Source organism: Tamandua tetradactyla, chromosome 2, assembly GCF_023851605.1.
Source record: "Tamandua tetradactyla isolate mTamTet1 chromosome 2, mTamTet1.pri, whole genome shotgun sequence".
NCBI classification, from domain to species: domain Eukaryota; kingdom Metazoa; phylum Chordata; class Mammalia; order Pilosa; family Myrmecophagidae; genus Tamandua; species Tamandua tetradactyla.
The window spans coordinates 41,330,436-41,352,153 of NC_135328.1; the positions used below are offsets into that span (position 1 = coordinate 41,330,436).

Below are 21,718 nucleotides of genomic sequence, written 5' to 3' on the forward strand. Positions count from 1 at the left end.
AGGCAAGGATATGTAGTCTTGGCCCCAGCATGTCATAACTGTGGGACCTTAAATGCTTGACTTCACCTCTTTGAGTCTCAGATTCCCTCTCTAAAAAGTAGACATATTAATACCTTCACGAAATTGGCAGGCTTATAAAAACTATTGAGCATATTTAAGGTATTTATTACATGGTGGTCATTATAAGTAGTGGTGGTAGAGCTATTAGTAGTAGTATCTGCTATTACTAGTACTAGCACATGTGAGAAAGGCTTTATTGAGGGTAGAAACTGGGTGGGGTTTTGTTCATCACTGGATCATCAGAATGTGGTATGGTTCCCAATACAGGGGTGTCCTAAACTAACATTTGATAAATATATCAATGTATAAATGGTGATGCAGTTAACTTCATAAATTGTAGTTCCCTCTTGCCTCCCTGTTTCATCCTGGATTCTAACACTACTACAAGATATTCAAGGGGGTGACATTAAAACTGAAGTATAGAGAGATTAAAGACCAACTATATTTCAAGGATAGTAATAGGCAAGTCACAGAAGTGGAAATGTAAATAGCTAGTTAGCATTTGAAAAGATGCTCACTCAAAGAAACACAGAGAGCATACTTATAAGTCATGTTTTGCCCATCAGCCAGGCTCAGAAAAAATATTTTGTTGCATCAAATAGCAAATCTTGGCACACATGCTTGGTAGGGTGAAGCTAGTTCACCCTCTCAGAATGCCATCTTGTCAAATTCATTAAAATCGGAGAGGCCCATGGCTTATGAGCAGGCAATTTCATTTGTCAAAATGGATCCTAGAAAAATGCTTTAATGTGCTCACAAGGAGGCTTGTACAAGGTTGCTTACTGTAGCATTTGTTTGTAATAGACAAATTTGTGAAATAACCTAAAGATCCATCACCAGGGGTATGGCTAAAGAGCCTGCGGTACATTCATACTATGGAATATTAAGAAGCAATGAAAAAGAATGAAGTAAAGTTAAGGTCTAAAGTGAACAGATCTCCCAAATTAGTAATTTCTTCCCTCAAATCTCTACAAATCTGTGATTGAGAATGGATTTCTGCTACAAAGTATTGTATATTGGTTCATTCAGGCATTCATTCATGTATTCATTTATCAACTGTTTACTGAGAATCCACTTGGTTTCAGGAAACTACACTGTGGCAATCATCTTCAGCTGATCAACTCCTATTTATCCTTCAGGCCTCAGCTCAGACTTCAGTTTCTCCAGGAAGCCTTCCCTAATCACCTCAAGCTGGGTTACACATCCTTCCAATGGAAGTTTTCCCACAGCAACCTGTACTTTCCCCATCATAGCACTTTTCATGCTGTAAGGCAATCACCTGATTCCTTGTTTGTTTCCTTCTTCAGCTTGTGGCCCATGAGAATCATATCTGCAATATACATGGCTATATGCCTAGTTTTTCAATAGTGCATGACACAGAATAAATAATAATAGTTGTTAAATAAAAAACCAAGTATTAGATTTTCACTATTTGATTAATGAATGAGTTAACAAATGAACACACACAAGAACAAAGAATGAATGGCTTGGTAAGATACAGAAAGAGCCAGGAAAAGAAATAGGGCTAAGAAAAAAAAAAAAAAAAAGAGGGAAAAGAAGTGGTGCCCGAACTTGAGAGCCATAGCATCAACATGCAAGAATCACCTGTGCCTTTGGCCTTAATTTGGGCTAAACTTTCTAGACACTCTGAGGCTTAATAAGGCATCACATGCCAATCTTATGGCCAAGATCTAGAAGCAAGAGATCCATTTTCTGAGAGATTCCACTTTGTGCTGCTCCTGCTGATTGATTCTTTATTCATCCATTCAACAAGCATTCATGGAGTCCCTATTCTAAGTCATAAGAACCAGGTGAGATAGAAAAAAACAGAAACAGAAACACAAGCACAGTTAAATGCAATCCAAACAGTGATTAAGGATCAGGGATCCTGTTATAAGACAGCTATTTTCCAAATAATCTGGGACCCCAGTGATGGCAGCTCAGTTAGTCTTCATTATGAGTCAATAGGGAACACTTTTGGTCTCTGTTCAAATGTCAGCTCATTAAAGAGGTCCTCCCTATCCACCTAGCTAAAATCACACCAAATCCTGCCCAACTGGGATATCATGCAATTGCTTGTTCATTTGCTTCTGGTTTGTCTCCCTACAACTATATTATAAGAGTCAATGAGAGCAAAGGCTTTTCTCTGCTCTGTTCATTATCCATCCCTGGTGCCTAGAAAGTGGTTGGGATCAACAAATGATTGCTGAGCCAGAGAACTGATAATTGAACTAATGTGTCTGAGGTGATTGATGGGACTGCTGAACATTCTGAGCCTAGTGAAAAGAGATTTGGGATCTGGTTTCTAAAAATTGGACTTAGAGCTATAAGAATTTCCACCCTGATCATATGAACATATCCTTTCCTTATGTTCATTCCTTTCTCCCAAATATTATATTGAGAATGCCAAGGAGATGAGGTAACATAGATAGGGGCTGTGTTGGCAGTTTCACAGGTCTGAATGTGAGGGAAGAATCAATAGATTAATGAATTGGGATGTACAAATAAGCCAGTTGGGAACAATGACTTCCAAGAATGCTGCTAGTCTAAATCAAAGATCCTGACAAGAGAGGCACAAACAGAGTAGGCAACAAAAACATATTTGTTCAATCATTGCATGGATACTAGAACTAGCTTTGGAATCGACAGATCTACTAACAAACCCCAGCTCCGCCACTTGATGGCTGTATAAACTCTGCTACTGATGTTCCCTCTATTCATTTCAGGTACTTATTCATAATCTGGGGATAAGACCATCCACCTCATTTAAATCAAATGAGATAATCAATGTAAAGCCCTTAGCAAGTGTTTGACATACAGTAGGTGCTTGGTAAAATATAGATTCCCCATTTTCTTCACTGGGGAAATTCCCTTTGTTCGTTCAAGGTCCATTAAAAAAAATATTCAAGTGTCTTCTTTTTGTCTGGAATTGCTCTACATGATTGGAATGTACCAGTGAACAAATAGGAAAAAATCCAGTCCTTTGGGTATTTATATTCTAGTTCTAAGCTTAGACCTTAATTCTTCCGAGTCTGGGTTAGAAGCCTCTGACACTGTGTCTCTGATTCTCCCAGCAGACCATTAATACACTGCAATGACACTGCTCACTTCTCTATTTCCCTTCCTCTTGTATGTGAGCACCACGAAGGCAGGCTCCATGCTTATCATGTTCTCCACTGTATCACCATTTCCTAACACAATGTAAGGACTCTAATAAGTATTTGTCAAATGGAATGATTGGACGGATGGATGGGCAGATGGAGATGAACAGTGAGAGTACTATTCACTGTTACTGGTTTTTATTGGTTATTCTTTTCTCTAAGCAAACACTTTGATTTAGCTTAATTTTGTCCAGTCTTTTCTTCTCAGAGAAATTTGGATTTGATGCAGGCCCAAGGAACACAGTGCTCAGTGTAGAAGCACTTGACAGCCAAGTTGAGAATCAGAAGCTTCCCTGCACTTCCTTCTCAGCCAGATACTTAAAGAACTAATTGTGTAATGTGTGTTGCTAGACCCCAACCATGGGTCCTGGAGCTGATCGTGAGTTACAGCCTGTGAGCATGGTTATCTCTTTCTTCTAACCTGGCCACACTGGACACATTTCTAAGCTCTAAAATTCTGCTGTGGTATTTTTGCAGCAGAATGTAGTGTGATACAGTGATTGGGAAGGTGGTATTTAGAAATTAGACTTGGATTTTAAACCTGACTTTGTCACTACTAGCTCTATGAGCTTGGTCAAGTCCTTTCTCAGGGCTTCAGTTTCCTTACCTGCCTCAGAAAGTTGTTGTGAGAATAAAATGGCACAAGTGTTTCTAAGGCACTTAAAGCAGAGTAAATACCCAGTAAATATTAGTGGTGGTTGTTACTATAATTATCCAGAAACTTCATATTTTACTCAGGTATCCCAAGCCAGTGGATACTGATGCTTACATACAAAACTGCTGAATTCTTTTCACAATAGAAAAGTGAATATGTCACCTGGCACCCAAGAACAATATTCATCCACAAAGGAGGGCTGAACAGGATGGAGAAACAGAGAACCAAATAGGTAATGCAGTGAGTTTTAACATCACATGTGAATTAAGAGAAAAGTTGGACCCCTTTCCCTCTGACAGTGTCAGTTCTTGTTCATTGGAAGGGTTTCTTCCTAAGGGAGAAGTTCCACATTTCTTCCTTTTCTTGGCCCAAAGTAATCAGCCTACTAGAAGCTTCCATGGGTAAGCGCAGAAGCCTCTTCCTTCATCAATGTCATACCTTGGGAAACCATCTCCAGTGTAGATAAGAGGAAGAATAAATATTTTTGTTAAGAGAAAAAAATGAAGACAAAGGTCAAAGGGAATCATGTAATGGGTTGAGTCAGGGAAGGAAAAGAAAGCATTTTTCCTCTCTCCTCCTTTTCTCCAAAACAGTCTTTATATAGAACTTGTATAAGAGCCAATTTATTTGATATGGAAAAAATGTGAAAGCGGCAAAATACACACACACACACAGATGCACACATACACACACACAGAGGTATTTGTGGTGGAGTTCAGAACTTAAATTACCCAAAGATAAAGAGTTGAAATGGTATCTTTATTTGGAATGATGAATTTCACTTTTTTCAGAGTCTCAAGAACATCCAGTCAGGAGGCCCAGCCAAGCACAGTTCCCTAAGAAACTAACTGGAACTCAAAAGAGACCAAGAAGAAAGATAATCAATGTCTCATACTAGCCCTTGTGCTTAGCACATAGTAGGGACTAAATATATATTTGATGAATGAAGGAATAAATAATGTTCCAGGGTGAAAGTCTCCCTGGCAGCATGGGTGATGACTCTCAAGGATAAGCTTGGTCCTGGCATCGTGGGATCAACAATGCCATCTTGACCAAAAGAGGGGAAAGAAGAGTAACAAATAAGGTATCAGTGGCTGAGAGAGTTCAAATAGGGTTGAAAGTCTGTTCTGGAGGCTACTCTTACACAAGCTTCAGCTAGACATTGCTACCTATCATAGTTTGCCAAACCCCAACCAAAACCACTCCTGCCAACCTCAAAGAACACCTGGGGCTTTATATGAGATTCTACAAAGTTCCATGCACTAGGATTACTTTCCAGAAACCTTCAATCTCCATAAGGGTTCCTAGGCCAGATAAGTCCAGAAATGAGAGGGGCCAGCCTCCCCAGAACATCAGTTAGTTCCATTGTCCTATCCCATATTATCGACACCCCCTTCCAACATGAAAAAGTTAGAATGTGCATAGTCCAAATAACCCTAAAAAGTGGGAGAAAGATCAAAGGATATGGTGGAGTTATACAGAGAAGGTGAAGTTTAACAAATGAGGATGAGTGCTGAATCATTACATTGATTTTTTTTTCATCTCCAGTGTCTTAGAGCAGCTAGCAGTAAAAACCTAAAACTGTGGAATTGTAACCCATACCAAACTCTGAAATCTGTTGTACAACTAATTGTTGTGGTGTACTTTGGAATTTATTACTTTTTTGTATATGTTATTTTTCACAAAAAAAAAACGTCAATTGTGATGATGAGTGCATGTCTATATAATTCTGTGAACCACAGATCGTCCACTTTGAATGATTACATGGCATGTGAATATATAATATATATCACTAAAGTGCATTAAAATAAAAATGAAAAACAATAAATGGTGTAGAAGAGTGTGGACTGGAGTAGTGGTGGATTTGGAAGCAAATGGGCAATAGGTAAGATCCCCCACAAGAAACTATGAGTGTCTTCAGGAAAGGGACCAGGTCTGAGTCATTCCTGTAATTCTAAGATCCCAGTACAAACTCTGACATATAGAATGCTCTGTGTATGTATTTGTAAATTGAATTAGTAATTATATGAGTGAAAGGGAACTTGGAGATTCCTGGCCTGAGAAAAAAATTGATAACAGTGGCTATTAAATTTTAACCAGCATCAGAACCACCCGGAAAGACCCTCCACCAAAAGCTTCTGATTTGGTGGGCTGGGTGGGACCTAAAAACTTGCCTTTCTAACAAGTTCCCAGGTGATGCTGAGGCAGAGGCTGCTGTTCTGGGGACCACATTTTGAAAACTTGATTTATGGTTCTTAAACTTGGCTGCACATTTAATAACTTGGTAAGACGTTAAAATCCTGAAGTCCAGACCTTATCCTTACCAATTAAATCAAAACTGGGGGTGGGTGATTGGATAGATGATGTTGGAAAAATAAACAAATAATAGAAAGGTTAAGGTGCATGGAAAGTTTTGGTGTTCTTTTTCATTTTTATTTTTATTCTTATATCTATTGTTTTGGGACTAATGAAAATGTTCAAAAATTGAACACGCTGATGAATGCACAGCTACATGATGACACTGTGAACCACTGACCATACACTTTGGATTATTGCATGATGGGACTATAGCCCAATAGAATTGCATTCAAAATTAATGCAATACGAAAAAATGGGGATGGGGTTGGGGAATGGAAGAGGGGATGCAAGTGAGACTCAGGCAATTTTAAAATGCTCCAAGTGTTTGCAATGTGCAATCAAATTTGATTTGATTTGTACTAATCTAGTACAAACTTCTCGTAAAGTTGTTATACTGAGTACCAGAGAGAATAAGTGACTTACCTAAGATGGTAGAGCAAGTTATTGAATTAACTGAGAATAGAATTCAGGTTGCTTTTACTTCTTAAGTTTAAACTCCACCGTTCCACACTTAACAACCCATGCCAGCTCTTACAGGCTCATAACTCGAGGCAAACAATGAAAATTACACGTAAACTGAGTTTTTAAATGTCTACTCTTTCTTTCCTTCATTATTTTATAAAGAAATTTTAAGCAGATGCATAGTTATAGAACTTTACCACTCTAGACAAGTAAGGAGATGGAATAGACAGTTATGGAATATTTTTAAGGCAAGGCAATCTTTTAAATTTTAAGTACATTTTCAAACACAAAACAAGTGCTCTCTTTGAGTTCTTCAACAGACGTTCTTCATCTCTGATTCAATGAATGGAAAAGGTTTACTTGCGATGTGCATTTTAATTGCTGGCATGTAAAGGAAGTGCTGGTAAAGTGTTTGAAAGTGGTTCTGTCTCTTAAAAAGATTAAACGTTTCCTCCAGAAGTTGGTTTCTATTAATGACTGGCTCAGTAAATATTTTCTAGTAGCCAGAACAGAGAGCCACAAAAGACCTATAGAGACCACTGACTTTGATATTTTCATCATATGGAAGAGGAAATTGAGGCTCAAAGAGATTGACTGACTTCTCCATTAGAAAATGGGGTGGTGAGGTATAGAAGTAAGGCATCTGATTCCTGTGTCATTCTTCTTTCCAATACTCAAATGCTCCCTATCAAAGACCATTTGCACATAGTGGGTATTTGATAAATGTGTAGTGATTGCATAGACTTTTGATACATAAAATAGGTGGCTAAGTCTCATTAGATTAATGCAGAAGTTGGAATCACATCTTTAAATGAACATTGGCTAAGTGCACTGGTTTCAGAGTCAAGACAGAATTCAAATCTTGATTTCACCACTTCCTAACTTGGACAGTGATCTTGGACAGCTGACTTCCCATTCTCTACAAAATGAGAATGACAGTAGTGCCATGGTCATTGAGAGGATGAAATGAATAAAAAGATGCCAAGAGCATCTTGTCTGGCACCTGGTAAAGGCACTAAAGATGTCACTAAGTGACTTCCTTTATAAACATAAATTCTGAGGATGTTTGGTGGAAGGGGTCATAGAGAAATGGCTTGAGAAACTAATCTAAGGGCAAGCATGTAAAAGCGTGTAGTATCCATAAGCAAAAAGAATCATGGAGACTTAGAAAGGCAAGTGTTTTTTTTTTCTTTTTTTACATGGGCAGGCACTGGAAATCGAACCCAGGTCTCTGGTATGGCAGATGACAACTCCACCAGTGAGCCACCATGGCCCGCTCAGGGCAAGTGTGTTTAATGAACAAATGGGTCTGAACTTGTCCCCTGTCTCAGAAAATAAAATAAAAACACTATGACTGTGATGTTAACCTTTCACCAAAATTCTCATGCAAATACCCAGAAGCATGCCCGATTTCCTTTGTCATTCACTGAGAAACAGAATGCATGGATTTACTGCTAAATTTTTAGCAAACATCAGTTCCTCTACTTTCATTGGTAATATGACTTTCTCATTGCTTGTCTCATCTGACTTCCTTGATATTACTGTTGGGAAAACCAAGTTTCAGACAATCATTGAGGCTTAGGGTCACATAGCATAGCTGTCAACAAAATCCAGGCCTTCTGGATCCTTGCTCATTGCTCCTCCCACCATAACAACTCTGCCTTGTTAAGACAATGCTACATCCATTGCGGAGTTATGAATCTCTCCGGAGGGGAGTCTAGTGGTGACCAGGTTAGCGGTGATGAGCTTGGTCCTTCTAGCCCAGGCCCCTCTGACATTCCTTACAACCCTCCAGAGCCCACCCATCCAGGTCCCTACCCAGAGAGGGCACTTACCTGTCCAGAAATCTTCTATGGATGTGTAGGATAGAGGCCACATCTTCGATGAGAGGAGGATCTCGGATCATCTTGTACCGCAGGGGCTTACACCCAAGACAAAGTGGGCTTTGTGCAATGGAAGTTAGCATGGCTGCATCAATTTCCAGGTGTTCATCCAATGTGTAGATCTGGATACCATACACCTCCTCACCAACATCTTGGACTTTGATGGTCAGTGGGATATCACAGAAGACATTCTGGGGTCCCAGGGAGATATTCTCTCCACTGACAGTTAACAGCTTGATGTCATTGACAGCCCCACTAGAGTCCCAGTCAGTGGAGACAAAGGTCACCCAGATGGTTAGAGACTCAGGGACCAAGGGGTAGCGGAATTCCAGTTCGAGGTAGCAGCCTTGTGGCTCAGGGCAGGCTGGAGGAACTGTGTGTGGGTTGACAGCTGAATTTGGGCTCCAGGTGCGGACACTGGACTTACATGGCTGTTCAACATCTGGATGACCTATGGAGAAGAGACAAAGGAATGAGGTCCTAAGGAAAGACCTTCAGTTTGATCCTCAGAGTTTCTTGCAGACCTTAGGAGAGTTTGGACCAATCAGAACCTGGACAGAGGAGGAAAGGAAGAAGAAGACTTCTTGATGTCTTGGTGAATCTACTGTATGCATAACACCCAGGTCATCGCCACTCTGCAACCAACACGATCTCATATGAATCACCAGACATTTGTTCAAAATTACATTCAAGTAAGTGTCATCTTAGTGAGTCGATACCCAAACTTTTCTTCCTTATCTCCCACTTGGAGAATTTATTATCCAAGGATGGAAAGAAGGAAGGACACGTTTGCTAAACACCCATTGTGTCCCATAATAAGTTGCTTAATTCTTGCAAACACTCATTTCACAAATGAAGAAACTAAGGGCCAAAATTTGGAGTGAATAACTCAAGCTCACACAGCTCACAGCATAAAGGTCAGCATTAGAACCCAGTTCTGTCTCACTCTGAAATTTGTACATTTTATTCTTTTCCATGATGGCTGTAGGGGCCACTAAAATGAAGTGGAATCCATGTGGTATTACTTTTGGTAAAACCATCTTGGAATGAAAGAAGAGACAGCAAACCTCCAGCAAAGAACACGGATATCATCGGCCCCTTAGACTGAGGATTCTGGGAGGAAACTGTCTAGAACCATGAGTGACAGAGCTGGGAAGCCAGCCCTGGAGCCATCTTATCTCTCCTCCTTCCCTTCCCCACATGAAGTCATTCCATACCACTGAGCTTCTCTGTGCTCTGTCCAGTCTGACTCAGGAAGGGGAGGGCTGGATAAGGAGGAGGGAGGGGGAGGGATTCTTCTACTTTTTCCCCAAGGAGATGATGCCTCATCCCCACTGATCTCAGTCTGCAGCGACTTCTGAATTTTTCTCTACTGAGATCACCCATCTTAGACCCTCAGAGAACTCTCCTTTGCACTGTTGAGAAAATAACCAGATTCAATGTTGTGATCAACTCCTGTCTGTGTAAGGGGGTCCAATGAGCGATACAGACCAGTTGATGAGTGTAGGATAGAGGATCTCAAGTTTTCCTAATAATCACATTGTTTTTTTCTTTAACATCAGTGGTTGGGTCAGGGGCGGGGATGTTGGACATTTGTAAAGCAAAAGGGAAACAGAGATATTTGTTTAAAAAGGCTTTGCGGTAACGCGACAGTGTAACAGGAAGTGCCACAATATGAAAACTGGAAACCCATTTTGGCTAGAAAAGCAATTCCAGTGCAGGTTTTAAGTATCTCCAACCTCTTTGCCTCTGCCTAGCCATGAGAGAAAAGAGAAGACACCAAGTGATAAGGAAGAAGAGATGAGGAAAAGAGAAGAAAGGGGGAACAGGGAAAATGCACAAAGAATTTTTAGATACAGCACATCAGAAGAAGAGATGGAGATTGCTCCTTCTTTCCTTGGCTCAGTTTACTAATTTACCTGCAACCTAGACTGAAACTTTTCTTCTCTTCTACTCTCAACCTATAAAGTTTCTGGCTTTCTTAACTTTGTGGTTTGTTGGCACACCTATTACATTTATCCATGTAATAAACTTTTATCGAGGCCAGCACTTTACAGTACATACAGCACATTCCCTACCCATTATTGGCTCATATGAGTATCACCAATATACTGTAAAATGGTTGTCATTTTTGTCTCTATGTTTTATTTTTTATTTTTTGCATGGTTAAGGCACCAGGAATCGAACCTGGGTCTCCAGCATGGCAGGTGAGAACTCTACCTGCTGAGCCACTGTGGCCCGCCCTCTCTCTGTTTTTCTTTTTGGTCTCTATTTTATAGCTCAGCTTCACTCAATGTCCTATATCTTCCCCTTAATGCTATATCTGGTCCATAGAAAGTGGACATTGACTATCTGTGGAATGTTTTTCTTGAATTTTCAGATAAAAATAGTTAATCAACTTGCCCGGTGTTATTCAGCTATGTTATAATGTACATTTGAACCATGATTTTTGGTTTCTGATTCACTACACTGCTTTAAACCTGCACTGTCTAATACAGTAGTCACTAATCACATAATACTACTTATATTACAATGAATTGAAATTAAATACAATTGAGAATTCAGTTCTTCAATCACACTGGCTATTTTCCAAGTGCTCAAGAGTTACATGTGGTTTCTTTATTGCATAGCACAGATAGAACACTTACATCATTGCAAGAAGTTCTGTAGGATAGTACTGCTCTAAAGCATGATACTTAACTGTGTCATGGCATCCAGCACACATGCTGATTGCCTGGCCTCAGACAATTTTGTCCCAGGACTTTAATGTTTTCATTATTAATTAACATTTTCTTTATGAAAATCATTTGTGTTTATTGTAGAAAATTTGAAAAGCAAGAAGAGTGAGTGTAAATGAGCTGAGAAAATATTATCTGACAAACATAAAATTAATCATTCCATATTTTCTCATATTTCTTCTCAGTCTTTATTTCTATGTCTTCTTTTGACCTTGTTTAGTTAGATCTTTAATTTACTTAACATTCTATGGCTAGTCAACAAATGGATTGATTTAAAGCCTGACATTATAGCCAAAGGCTTAGAGAGTTTCTTTCCACTACTTAAAAAAAAAGCCCTGCTAAGTCCAAACCATTAATATGAAGGCTACAGAAAAAAATAAAATGAATGGTACATAGAAAACAGTCTCAAGGAGATTGTCCTATATGATGAGTGATGAGGCATACATAAAATATGGTATCAAAATACGCAGTGACAACTGGTGAGCTCCTACCATGGGCCAGGCACTGGGGTAGGTACTGTATTTACTTCATGACAATTCATCCACAAACTTCTCATCAGGTAGGTATCATTATCTCCATTTTAGAGAGTAAGGGATTAAGAGTTAGAATAAGGAAGTCATTTGCTCAACATCACTCAGTAAGTAGAGAAGGCGGCTGTTTGTATCTCTTCTATTAAGTCATGCTGTTTTTTAAGGAAGTGTATATGAAGTCCTACTGGCATTAGAATAGGGAGAGATTCATTTTAACTTAAAGAATTAAAAAAAAAAAGATCACGGAGGGACAAATACCATCACGTGCCAAAGGTTTTTCATGTGTAATTCATTTGATTCTCATACAATGTCTATGGGGAGGGTAAATTACCATCTCCATTTTGTAGAAAGGTAAACTGAGATACAGAGAAGTAAAAGTAACTTGCCAAAGATCACAGAATCTCTCTACAGAAGTGGAGTGACGATAAGTGGTGGGAATTAAGAGAGAGCAAGCCACTAGCTAAGATGACCAAGCTGGTCAGTATCATTCTGTATACTTGTGCTATACAATGCATAGGTTCATTTTTCTCCATAGATGATAGACTCTTTGAGGCAGTCACATATCTTCTGCATACACTTAAACCTGATTATGCAGTGCTCACTATGGTCAGGTGTGTAAATGAATGAATGGAGATCCTGATGTACCACATAATGAAACATCCAATGAGAGCCAGCTCCTTTTCCTACCCCTCAAACACAATATTACAGCAGGAACACTACTGAGTTTACCTTGGAGATTGCTGCACATTTATTTCTGTGCAGAATAATTTAAAAAAACAGCACCCCCTGCACCTCCCCACGTCTTTACTTCTGCTATTATGACGGTCTTCCCTTCCATATCTCTATGGCTTCACCATATCCAATGCTTCTACTCTCATGAATTCAGCTTCTATGACTGCTTTGTATACCGTACTTACTTTCATTTCTGGCTGTTGGTTTGCAAACACCACTTTCCATGCTCTGCTACTGCTTTCGCTAATATCACATCTAATAATGTTAGCCCTAACCTACGAATTCTACTACAAGTTTTACTACTGCCATCCATGCTGGGGACAGTCGTGAAAGTTCAGGAGATTGTCCCTGATTTCAAGTTTACTATCTAGCAGAGAAATTAGGCAATTAGTAGAGCAAGGAAAATAGATGATAGTGTGTATTATGACAGGAACAGCTGAGAGGGTTGAGGGGACAGATCACAGGGGCCCGAGCCTGGTGAGAGCAGTTTACAGCCACTTGCTCTGTGATGGCCTCGTTATTGCTCCCCACTTCCCAAACATATTGGCCTTTCTTATCTCACCCCCGATATATAAACCTCTGCTGCTAGGTGGAAGCAGATGCAATTATCTCCACTTGACGGTTGAGAAAGCCAGAGCAGGGACAGTATCTTACTTATGTGCCAGGGCTGGGGCAAGAACAAGTTCTTGAATTCTTTTCCAATGCTTTACCCACATGACCAATAGATATCTTGATTGCAAGACTGCCTTTAGCTCTAGATTCCACAGAGCAAATCAGGTGTACTCAGCGAACGAATGGGAAGGAATAGAAAACGCCAAGAAGAGCCTCCAAACCAGGTAATGCCATGGTACTGATGGTGATGGTAATGACACAATATTCTCTTGGGATGGTAGTCACAAGCTTTCCACTTTCACATGTAAAATTAAGAGGTGAGATTGCATGACATGCAAGTGTTTTAGAGTTGGTGTCTGTCTCCACCGAAGAGGATTGGACCTTCATCTGCACAAATGCAGAATCTCTCTATGGAAGTGGAGTGACAGTCCCTTGAACCTTGTTGGGTTCACCTATAAGCAATCAGAGATAGCCTAGAACACAAAATTCCTCAGCTCTTTCGCCTAAGCTCATTTTCCCTTCATTCCCTTCATTCTTGTGATCACACATTATTGTTTTGGGTGACATCCAAAGCAAGTTGGATAATTTTATGGCCACTACTGGTATCTGAGATGGTGAGATTGGACTTTCAGGTTCTGCACTTGACATCATGCCAGGGCCTGCTGCCTGATGGTGGGTGCCAGGTGAACATTCCATCTCCTCCATGAGCTTCCTCCTGGAACTGGCAAAGGAAGGAGCAACAGTTCTCCCTTCCTTGGAGAAACTGTCAGTGGTGGGAAGCCACTGGAGAGTAAAGATGACAAATTTATTTGGCTTTTCTGTCATTTCTGGTTTCTTGTTAATCAACACAGGGACCAAATTCTTTCCAAAGGACAGGAAAGTAAGTCTGGTCATTATACTCAAGTCATAAATAAGAGTAGAAATCTTAGCAAAACTTGTGCTTTTAAGGCTATGAGAGGCAAAATTTTGGATAAAAAAGAGCCCCAAGGGTCAGTACATCCAACCCATCACTAGAGCAGCAGTCCCTTTAAGCTTAGCAGACTTCACAAAAGCCTCCTGTATGCACAACACACTGTATCAAGCATGATGCATGCCTAGATTCTTTTCATCCTAGCAATAAGTTTATGACACAGGTTTTGTGAAACTCATTTTACAGAAGATAAAACTGAGACCCATATGGCTATGTAAGTCCTTAGTGGGTAGTAGACTATTATGTGATACTGTTGGTCTGGACAGTGTGCCAGGCTTTGAAGCAATGAAAGTTGGGTTAAAATATCAGCTATGCCACTTCTCAATGGCGACATCTACTATAATGATACCTATGTGAAGGGTTGCTGTGAAAATCAAAGGGGAAGAAATAGATGCTCACAAGTATATTAGCTCTGTTCTTAAAGAGTAAGGAGGAATTAATGAGGAAAAAAACTTGAGAGGAGGAGACCTTCCAAGCAAAAAGAACAGTCTGGGCAATGGTCTCATGGTAAGAGAAAAGGAAGGTTGAGATGACTATAGTTTTCAGTGTAACAGAAGAATAGCAAGTGATGAATGAGACTGGCAGGTTAAGCAGAGCCCAGAATATGAAGGGAGTTGCATGTTACATTAAGGATAGGGAACTTTATATTGAGAACAATTGGGAGCTACTTAGTGCTTTTAAGCAAGTGAGTGACAAAAGATCTGTCTTTTAGAAAAAATCTCTCTTTAGAGAACAGATAACTACCCATCCATCCATCCATTTGCCATCCATCCATTCATTCACTCATTTGAAAAATAATTACCAAGTGTCTAATCTGCATCCCATGCTGGCATACCTGAACACACCATGGAGGAATAAGACAGACATGGTATCTGCCCTCATAGAGCTTCGGGTCAAGTGAGATAAGCCAGGAGAATGCTGCACTAATGCAGACAGTAGATGACTGCCACCCAGATAAAGGAGCATCAGAGGAGATGAGGACAGGTCAAGAGAAAAATGGGCACAGCTGGAAGACTGATTGAATAAATGATGATGAAGCAGCAAGAAGGGCTGAAAAAAAAGAAATAGAAGATGGAAGAAAGAACGGTAAGGACGAAGAGAAGGGAGAAAGGCAGAACAGAGGAAGGGAAGAGAGAGAAGTGCTAAGAACCTGTTACTTCATTATTAATGCATGTCACTTTGTACATATGGTGACTGGATAAAAAGTCACATGCTTATGTAAGTTGCCAACTAGAAATAAGGCTACAAATGTGTGGAGAAATATACTATACATATTTATGATGACCTAAATCTACCATTATAAAGGTCTATACAGATACCTAGTATATATCTATGTTGATACACTAGGCAGCTGTTGATAGAAATATAGAAATTTGGTGCCAAGTTTTTTCCAGATGAATATGTCAGCACACCTGAAATATGCTCAGCAGAAAAGTGGGGAAACTCACACACAAGTGAAAAATGAAAACAGCTAGTGCTGTGTACTGATCTCTAATGGACAACCCAACACTTGGAATGTACTAACTACTTGCATAACTGCTCTCAATGAGGGTTGAGTTAGTCATACCCGGCTGCCTAATTCCTGTGCCACAGGGTAGCATGAAACAGGAAATATTCATCTATGAATTCGAGTTTTTGATCAAGAGGTTGGAAAAGGTTTCTTGAGAGCTCAACCACTTTCTGAGACCAAAGGCAGGAATTTCTGAGGCTCTATTTGCCTTCTTTAAGTCAAAATTAATGGAACATAGCAGATGCTCAATGAATATTTATCAAATGAAGAATCTTCTACCTTGTTAATATGGAGAAAAAAGATATTACTGCATGTTAGAGCTGGAAAGAATGCCATGGTTCAACCATTCGTTCTGGGGATTAGGTGCCAGTTTCAGAGAAGCTCATTGCTTCACTCAACAGAGCAAGTTGGTGGAAGGGCTGGGACCAAGACCGTCCTCCTCATCCTCCCTCCAGTGCTCTTTCACCAACACCACAGATGTGTCTGGCATCGCTCATGGATTTGGGAGTTCTATGTTAGTTTGGGAAGTCCAAAAACTTAAACACGCAAAGATAAATAGGATGAAAATGAGTTGAGAAATAAATTGGAGAGTTTGGCTCATGGAAAAGTTTATTTCTTCAAGGATATTAAAAGAGCCTGAGCCAAATGGATCACAGAGCCCGCATTAGGATGCACTAAAAAAAGAACAGTGTCTTTTGCTGGCCTGGACGTACTAAATTTACATAACCTGAAGGAAAATCCGGGGATGCAGGGTTTCCTTGGAAGCCTGAGTCAACTCTGGGAACCAGTGGGTTCAGCATTTCCAGTTGAACTCAGTTCTACATATATGCTTTGAGAGGGTCAAGGACAAACAAGGAACAGACATAACCGATTTGCAGTTGGGTAGGATCGGGGTGTGGGGACATGTCTGGAAACTATTTCATTCAAACAAGAGGATTTTAGCCAGAGAAGCCTGAAGGAAGAGCCTTGTTGAGTCTACCTCCCCAATATCTCTCAACTCCACTCCTTTCTCTCCAGTCTCACTGCAACTCATCTCATCTAGACTACAACCATCTCTCATCTGCATTCCTGTACCCTTCCCTCCTGCACGCACCTTCTCCAACCTCTTCTTACAGAGGTTCTCAGCCTGAGCAATCTTAATAACATGAAGATCTTACCATATACCTTACCCCTACCCTAGTGATTTCTCACTGTTCTCAGTGTAAATCCAAACCCATCCTGATCTGGTGTTATCATCTCACCAGATCCCACCTGTTCTTCATGCTCTACACCAATTTAAATTCTTAAAACATTATTGACAAGCTATTCTTTATATGGGTCACGGCTGTTGATAGTTACCATGTTGTAAATTAAAACTGAGAATACTCATAAAGCACAAGAACACACAAGCATGTTTTCTGTTAGGATCATAATGATGTTGGCATTACATGTCAGACACTCTCTGGAAATCTCTGCTGTACTATGTGAAAAAAGGTGAAGGACGTCTTAGTATTATTGTAAAAATAGTTCTGGTTTCATGGAAACCGTGAAAAAGTCTCTGAGAACCCCATAGGTCTACAGACCATACAGAAAACTCCTGGTCTAAACTTAGCAAACTTCTTTCACATCCTCAAATGCACCTTGTCTCCTGGTGCTGTGACATTTTCTGGGAATCCTGAGTCCCCAGTTCTGGGTGAAGTGCCCTTCTCGGTCCCCTGCACCCTGTACATCTTTAGCATAGCCTCATCAGTCTGAATGGTAACCGCCCATTGACTTGACTCCACTATTAGACGATATGCTCTGCTTTGCCCAGGCATGGAACACAGAGTCAGGCACACAGTTCTTATGGTGGTCATATATAAGATAAGTTCACTCTATGGAAGTCAGCAAAGTGTGGTTAGGTGGAAGACCACAGCTGCATCTATGAAAACCCAAAAGGGAGAGAGTTGGGTGGAAATGTTACAACTGCAGATTTCAGGAAGAACTTTCTAACAAACAGGGCTAAAGGAGGGAAGCCAAGAAAATATTTGAGCTGGTGCTAGGGGAGCCTCAGTGAGGGAGTGCATAGAGGGGATTCCTGCTCTGGGTGGGAACTGGGGCTGGATGACCCCTGGCATCCTTTCCAAGCTGGCAGACTGGGATTCTGTGTGGCTGAACTGAGGCTTTCTCCCAGACATCCTTCTGGCTTTACATTCCAGATGGATTTGTTTAGAGTTCCTGAGTTCAACTCTCATTTTTATTTTAAGCTACTTTAGAAGATAACAAAGTAGAGTAACGTCATTTTTCTCCTTCACTTTCTTCTCTGATCCTTCTCCCTTGCTTTATTCTATCTCTGGATTTTCAAGCTGCTTTCTAAATATATAGAGGATAAAAGAGGAGTTTCTCACTGAACCTTAAGGAGGAATCCGATTCGGCTCCCTGTGATTGAGTGTAATGGTGTTCCTGCCCAGGGCATAAGCCGACCTTCCCAAGAGCAAGAAGGACTGGACTGAGACGGGGAGTACTGCCTGGAAGTCTTGGAGGGCCAGGAAGGGTGAGATGGGAGACTGAGAAGAAAGGATGGTGTCTCTTGGCTAACTGGGCTTAAGAAATGAGGCCCGACCCTTAAAGAAAGAAGGACTAGAGAAGGAAACTGAGTGGAGGGATTTTCCATGAGATTCTTTAAAGTCCCAGCAGCACACCTTCTGGGCCAGGTGGCAAAATGCAACAAAGCATTCTGGAAAAGATGTTTTCTTAATTTCTACAGGAAACAGAGTGTATCTGGCAGTGAAGGCTACCAAAAAGAAGCAAAGAGGTCCTTGGTCCCTTGGGAGGTCTGGGAGACAGGCTCCCGAGCACTGAAGGATGTGGTCCTGGGTGGAGCTCACAACTGTGACAATAGAGGGGTGCTTCTCTCAAGTGCCTTGCAGGTAAATGGAGCTCAAAAAGGAGGCCATATGGAGGAAAGTGAGAGAAGTAGTGGGGACTGGGGAGAATGTCCTCGGCATTCCAAGAAATACCTAAAGAATACATGAAGACTACTGATGCCTTGAAGCCCCCAAATATGTGTATTGATGCAAATGGGACCTCTTCTTTACCCAGGGTTGGTTGTCATAGCAATAGATTCTTGTATATATAAACACACACATACCCCGTGTCTTTATTAAGTGTTTTGGGCACTCACAGCATACGGGAAAGACCACTGAAGGTCTTAAAATTCCATATACATTGAAAGATTTGTCCTTTGTACACCCAATCTATAAATGAGCCACCAGGCTAGCTCACCTTCTGCTTCTCGTGGGCTCCAGTGTCCTGATGGGCCACAGGGCATGGGAGAGGAGGCGTTGAAAGCGTACTGTACCAGGATTCTTCCTTCCAGACAAAGTTCACATGCTGATCCCAATTCTCTAGGAGGCCAAGGAAAGAAAATGCACCGACTTAGGAACAGTTGAATGAGCTACCAACTCAACTCAGCCAGAGGCAGTAGGGCAGAGTACACAATGACTGTTACCTCTCTCTTCCCTACACATGCCAAAACTTCTGGAAAATGACCATAAGTAAAAGTCCTGTGCTTCGTCCAGCAAAGATCTTATTTCGGCCTCAAGGGCTTCTATTCTAAGGGTGAATGCCTTTCCCTAATTTCGAATGGAGCAGAAGCAACAGGCTAAAGATGTACCACCTACAATAATCAATTTCATGAGGCATGGAAAACTCCACTGAGAATTTGCTGTGTAATTATGGGGAAAATCTCTTGTCCCATTTTGTCCTCAAACTTTATGCCTTTAATAATTTTCATCAGGTACCTCCATTGTGATAGGCACCATCCTTTGTCCTAAATATGAAGAAGTCATGGTCCCTACATCTGAAAATTGAGAGGGCTGGACTAGATGATGCTGAAAGAACCTTCCAGCTCTGACATTCTGGGGATGGATGAGTCACTCCTAGATTTAACAACGGCAGTTTCCTTACCATGCTGTCTAATTTATTTTAGCAGCATTCCAGGGGAAAGCCAATCCCTCAATGGGATCAGGCCCAGAAGTGGAATATTATGGTGGCTTCCCCTCCATCTTATGTATCTGGATTCAATCTCTCTGTGGCCACAATGGCCTCTGGGATCATACTTGTTCTCCAGACTTGGCATCTGCTTAGGAGGCAGCTGCAGGGAGGAGAGAAGGATGAGTCCTCTTCTCCTATACTAATGTGAATGCAAAACTGCAAATGGGATCTACCTCTGCAGAGGGAGTAGAAACTGATCTGGGGAAGGAGTCAAGGAAAGTCTCAGTCCAGTCCATTATTTCTCAAAATGCAATGGCCCTACCAGTACCTCACTCATCATACCAAGAAGAATCTCTACTGTTTAGCTACCTGAAAGGCCAAATAGAGGATCCAGATCTCAAGCCTTTGAGTTTTTCTCTTTGCAAGGAAGCTCTCTATGCCCCTGGGTTAACAAGGAAGAGTATGCCTGTGAGCATTACAGCGAGATGGTGTTCCCCATTCCTCTGCTACAAGTCTGCCAAGGAAATGATCCCCAAACCCCAATTGAAACAATTTGTGCCCCTGCTTATTTCCTTTGGTGACTCCAAACCCTTACACTCTGTAATATACCATTCGACCCTTTGCAACTTGTTCTCATCACTTAGTATAGTTTCTCATCATTTCAAGTTCTGCCTAACCACCATGCTCTTTCATGCCCTTGAGCCTCTCTCTAAACAAACATGCTCTTCTTCCTTCCCCCTTTTTTCATTTGGATAATATGTCATCCTTCAGGGATGACCTTGGACATTATTTCCTCTGTAAATACGTTTCTATAGACAGGTGATTTTTTCTCAATAGAGTGTGAGAATCTTGAGGGCAAGGTCCATTTCTTGTGATTCCCTTTTCCCCTTTACCCTCAGTGTCCAATAGCTCACAACACAGTGGTGCTCAACATATGTTGTGAATGAATGGGTGAGTGAATGAATGAATGAATACCAATCAGTCAGGCACAAACTTAATACTCATGATTAACCTAGTCCAGAACTTCAAATTACAGATTTCGTATCTTCAGCCTTACCACTGTAATGTGAGACCATATGTCAGCAGAAAATTTGCAAGAACACTAATGTTCAGTGATAAGAGAATGATTAAATAGCCTAGGGTTAATCTGCTCAATGGAATCGTAAGCATCTATTATAATAATATTTATAAAGATGATGCAATCACATGGAAAATGTTCAAGCTATAATATGAAATGAATAAGTCATCCTCAAAACTTAAAGTATTTTATTATTTAAATGCTGTTCAAAAAACCTTATGAAACAAAGTGGTATTGAAGGTTATATCTGTGTGGTAGAATATAGGGTGATTTCCTCCTCTATTTTTATTCTTTTCAGTTTAAAAAAAATTCCACATATTTTAAGTACGTTTGAGTTACTTTTAGACTGGCAATAATAATAGTTATACAAATACACTTGTAGGCAGGGAAGGAGGAGTAGAGAGAGAGAGAGACTTCTTTAACACCACTAGCTGAGGGCAGAGTTCCATTACAATGATCACAGTTCATACATAGCAAATCAAAGTCACATGACTGGCTTTAGGATGATTATGAGAGTATACATGACCTGGGATGGGCTCCAGAATGACACTGACTTTGATGGCCAGAGAGTTTATCCATTTCTTTTAGATGTTCTGTTTGTGTAATACATGTAAACTTATTTGCACTTCTTTGATGTTTTGGTACATTCTAGGTTCTCAGTAAAGACTTTAGTGAGTGCATACCCTCTTCCCACCTTGTTCTTTCATTGATTCATGTATTCAGTCATTGTTTCACTTAAGCATTCAACAGGTAGTCACCGAATAGCCGCTGAGTGCTGGCCTTGTATGAGTGCTAGATCTTAACCGTACTAGGATGAGCAAGTGAAGATGTGGTGTCTGCCCTCTTGGATTTTGCAGTCCAGTGAAGGCAAGAGTTGATAAACAAATAGATTTATCATGTAGAAAAGAATAATGGATTGGGTTGGGCTAATTAAGATATAGCAGTCATGGAAAGTCTTAGTGATGTGATGCCATTTACACTGGGACCTACAGGATGGCCCAAAGAATGAATAAAA

The 21,718-nt window shown here is 40.6% G+C and overlaps 1 protein-coding gene across 1 annotated transcript in view; it reads right to left on the reverse strand.

Annotated features, from left to right (window-relative positions):
- Window positions 1-21,718, reverse strand: part of PAPPA (pappalysin 1) — a 242,206-nt gene that overhangs the window by 151,465 nt on the left and 69,023 nt on the right. The window contains exons 6-7 of the mRNA XM_077143649.1: window positions 18,915-19,036; window positions 8,532-9,030 (exon numbers count right to left, since the gene is read on the reverse strand). Of these exons, the coding sequence (XP_076999764.1) occupies window positions 8,532-9,030; window positions 18,915-19,036 (621 nt within the window). The remainder of the gene's footprint in view (window positions 1-8,531; window positions 9,031-18,914; window positions 19,037-21,718) is intronic.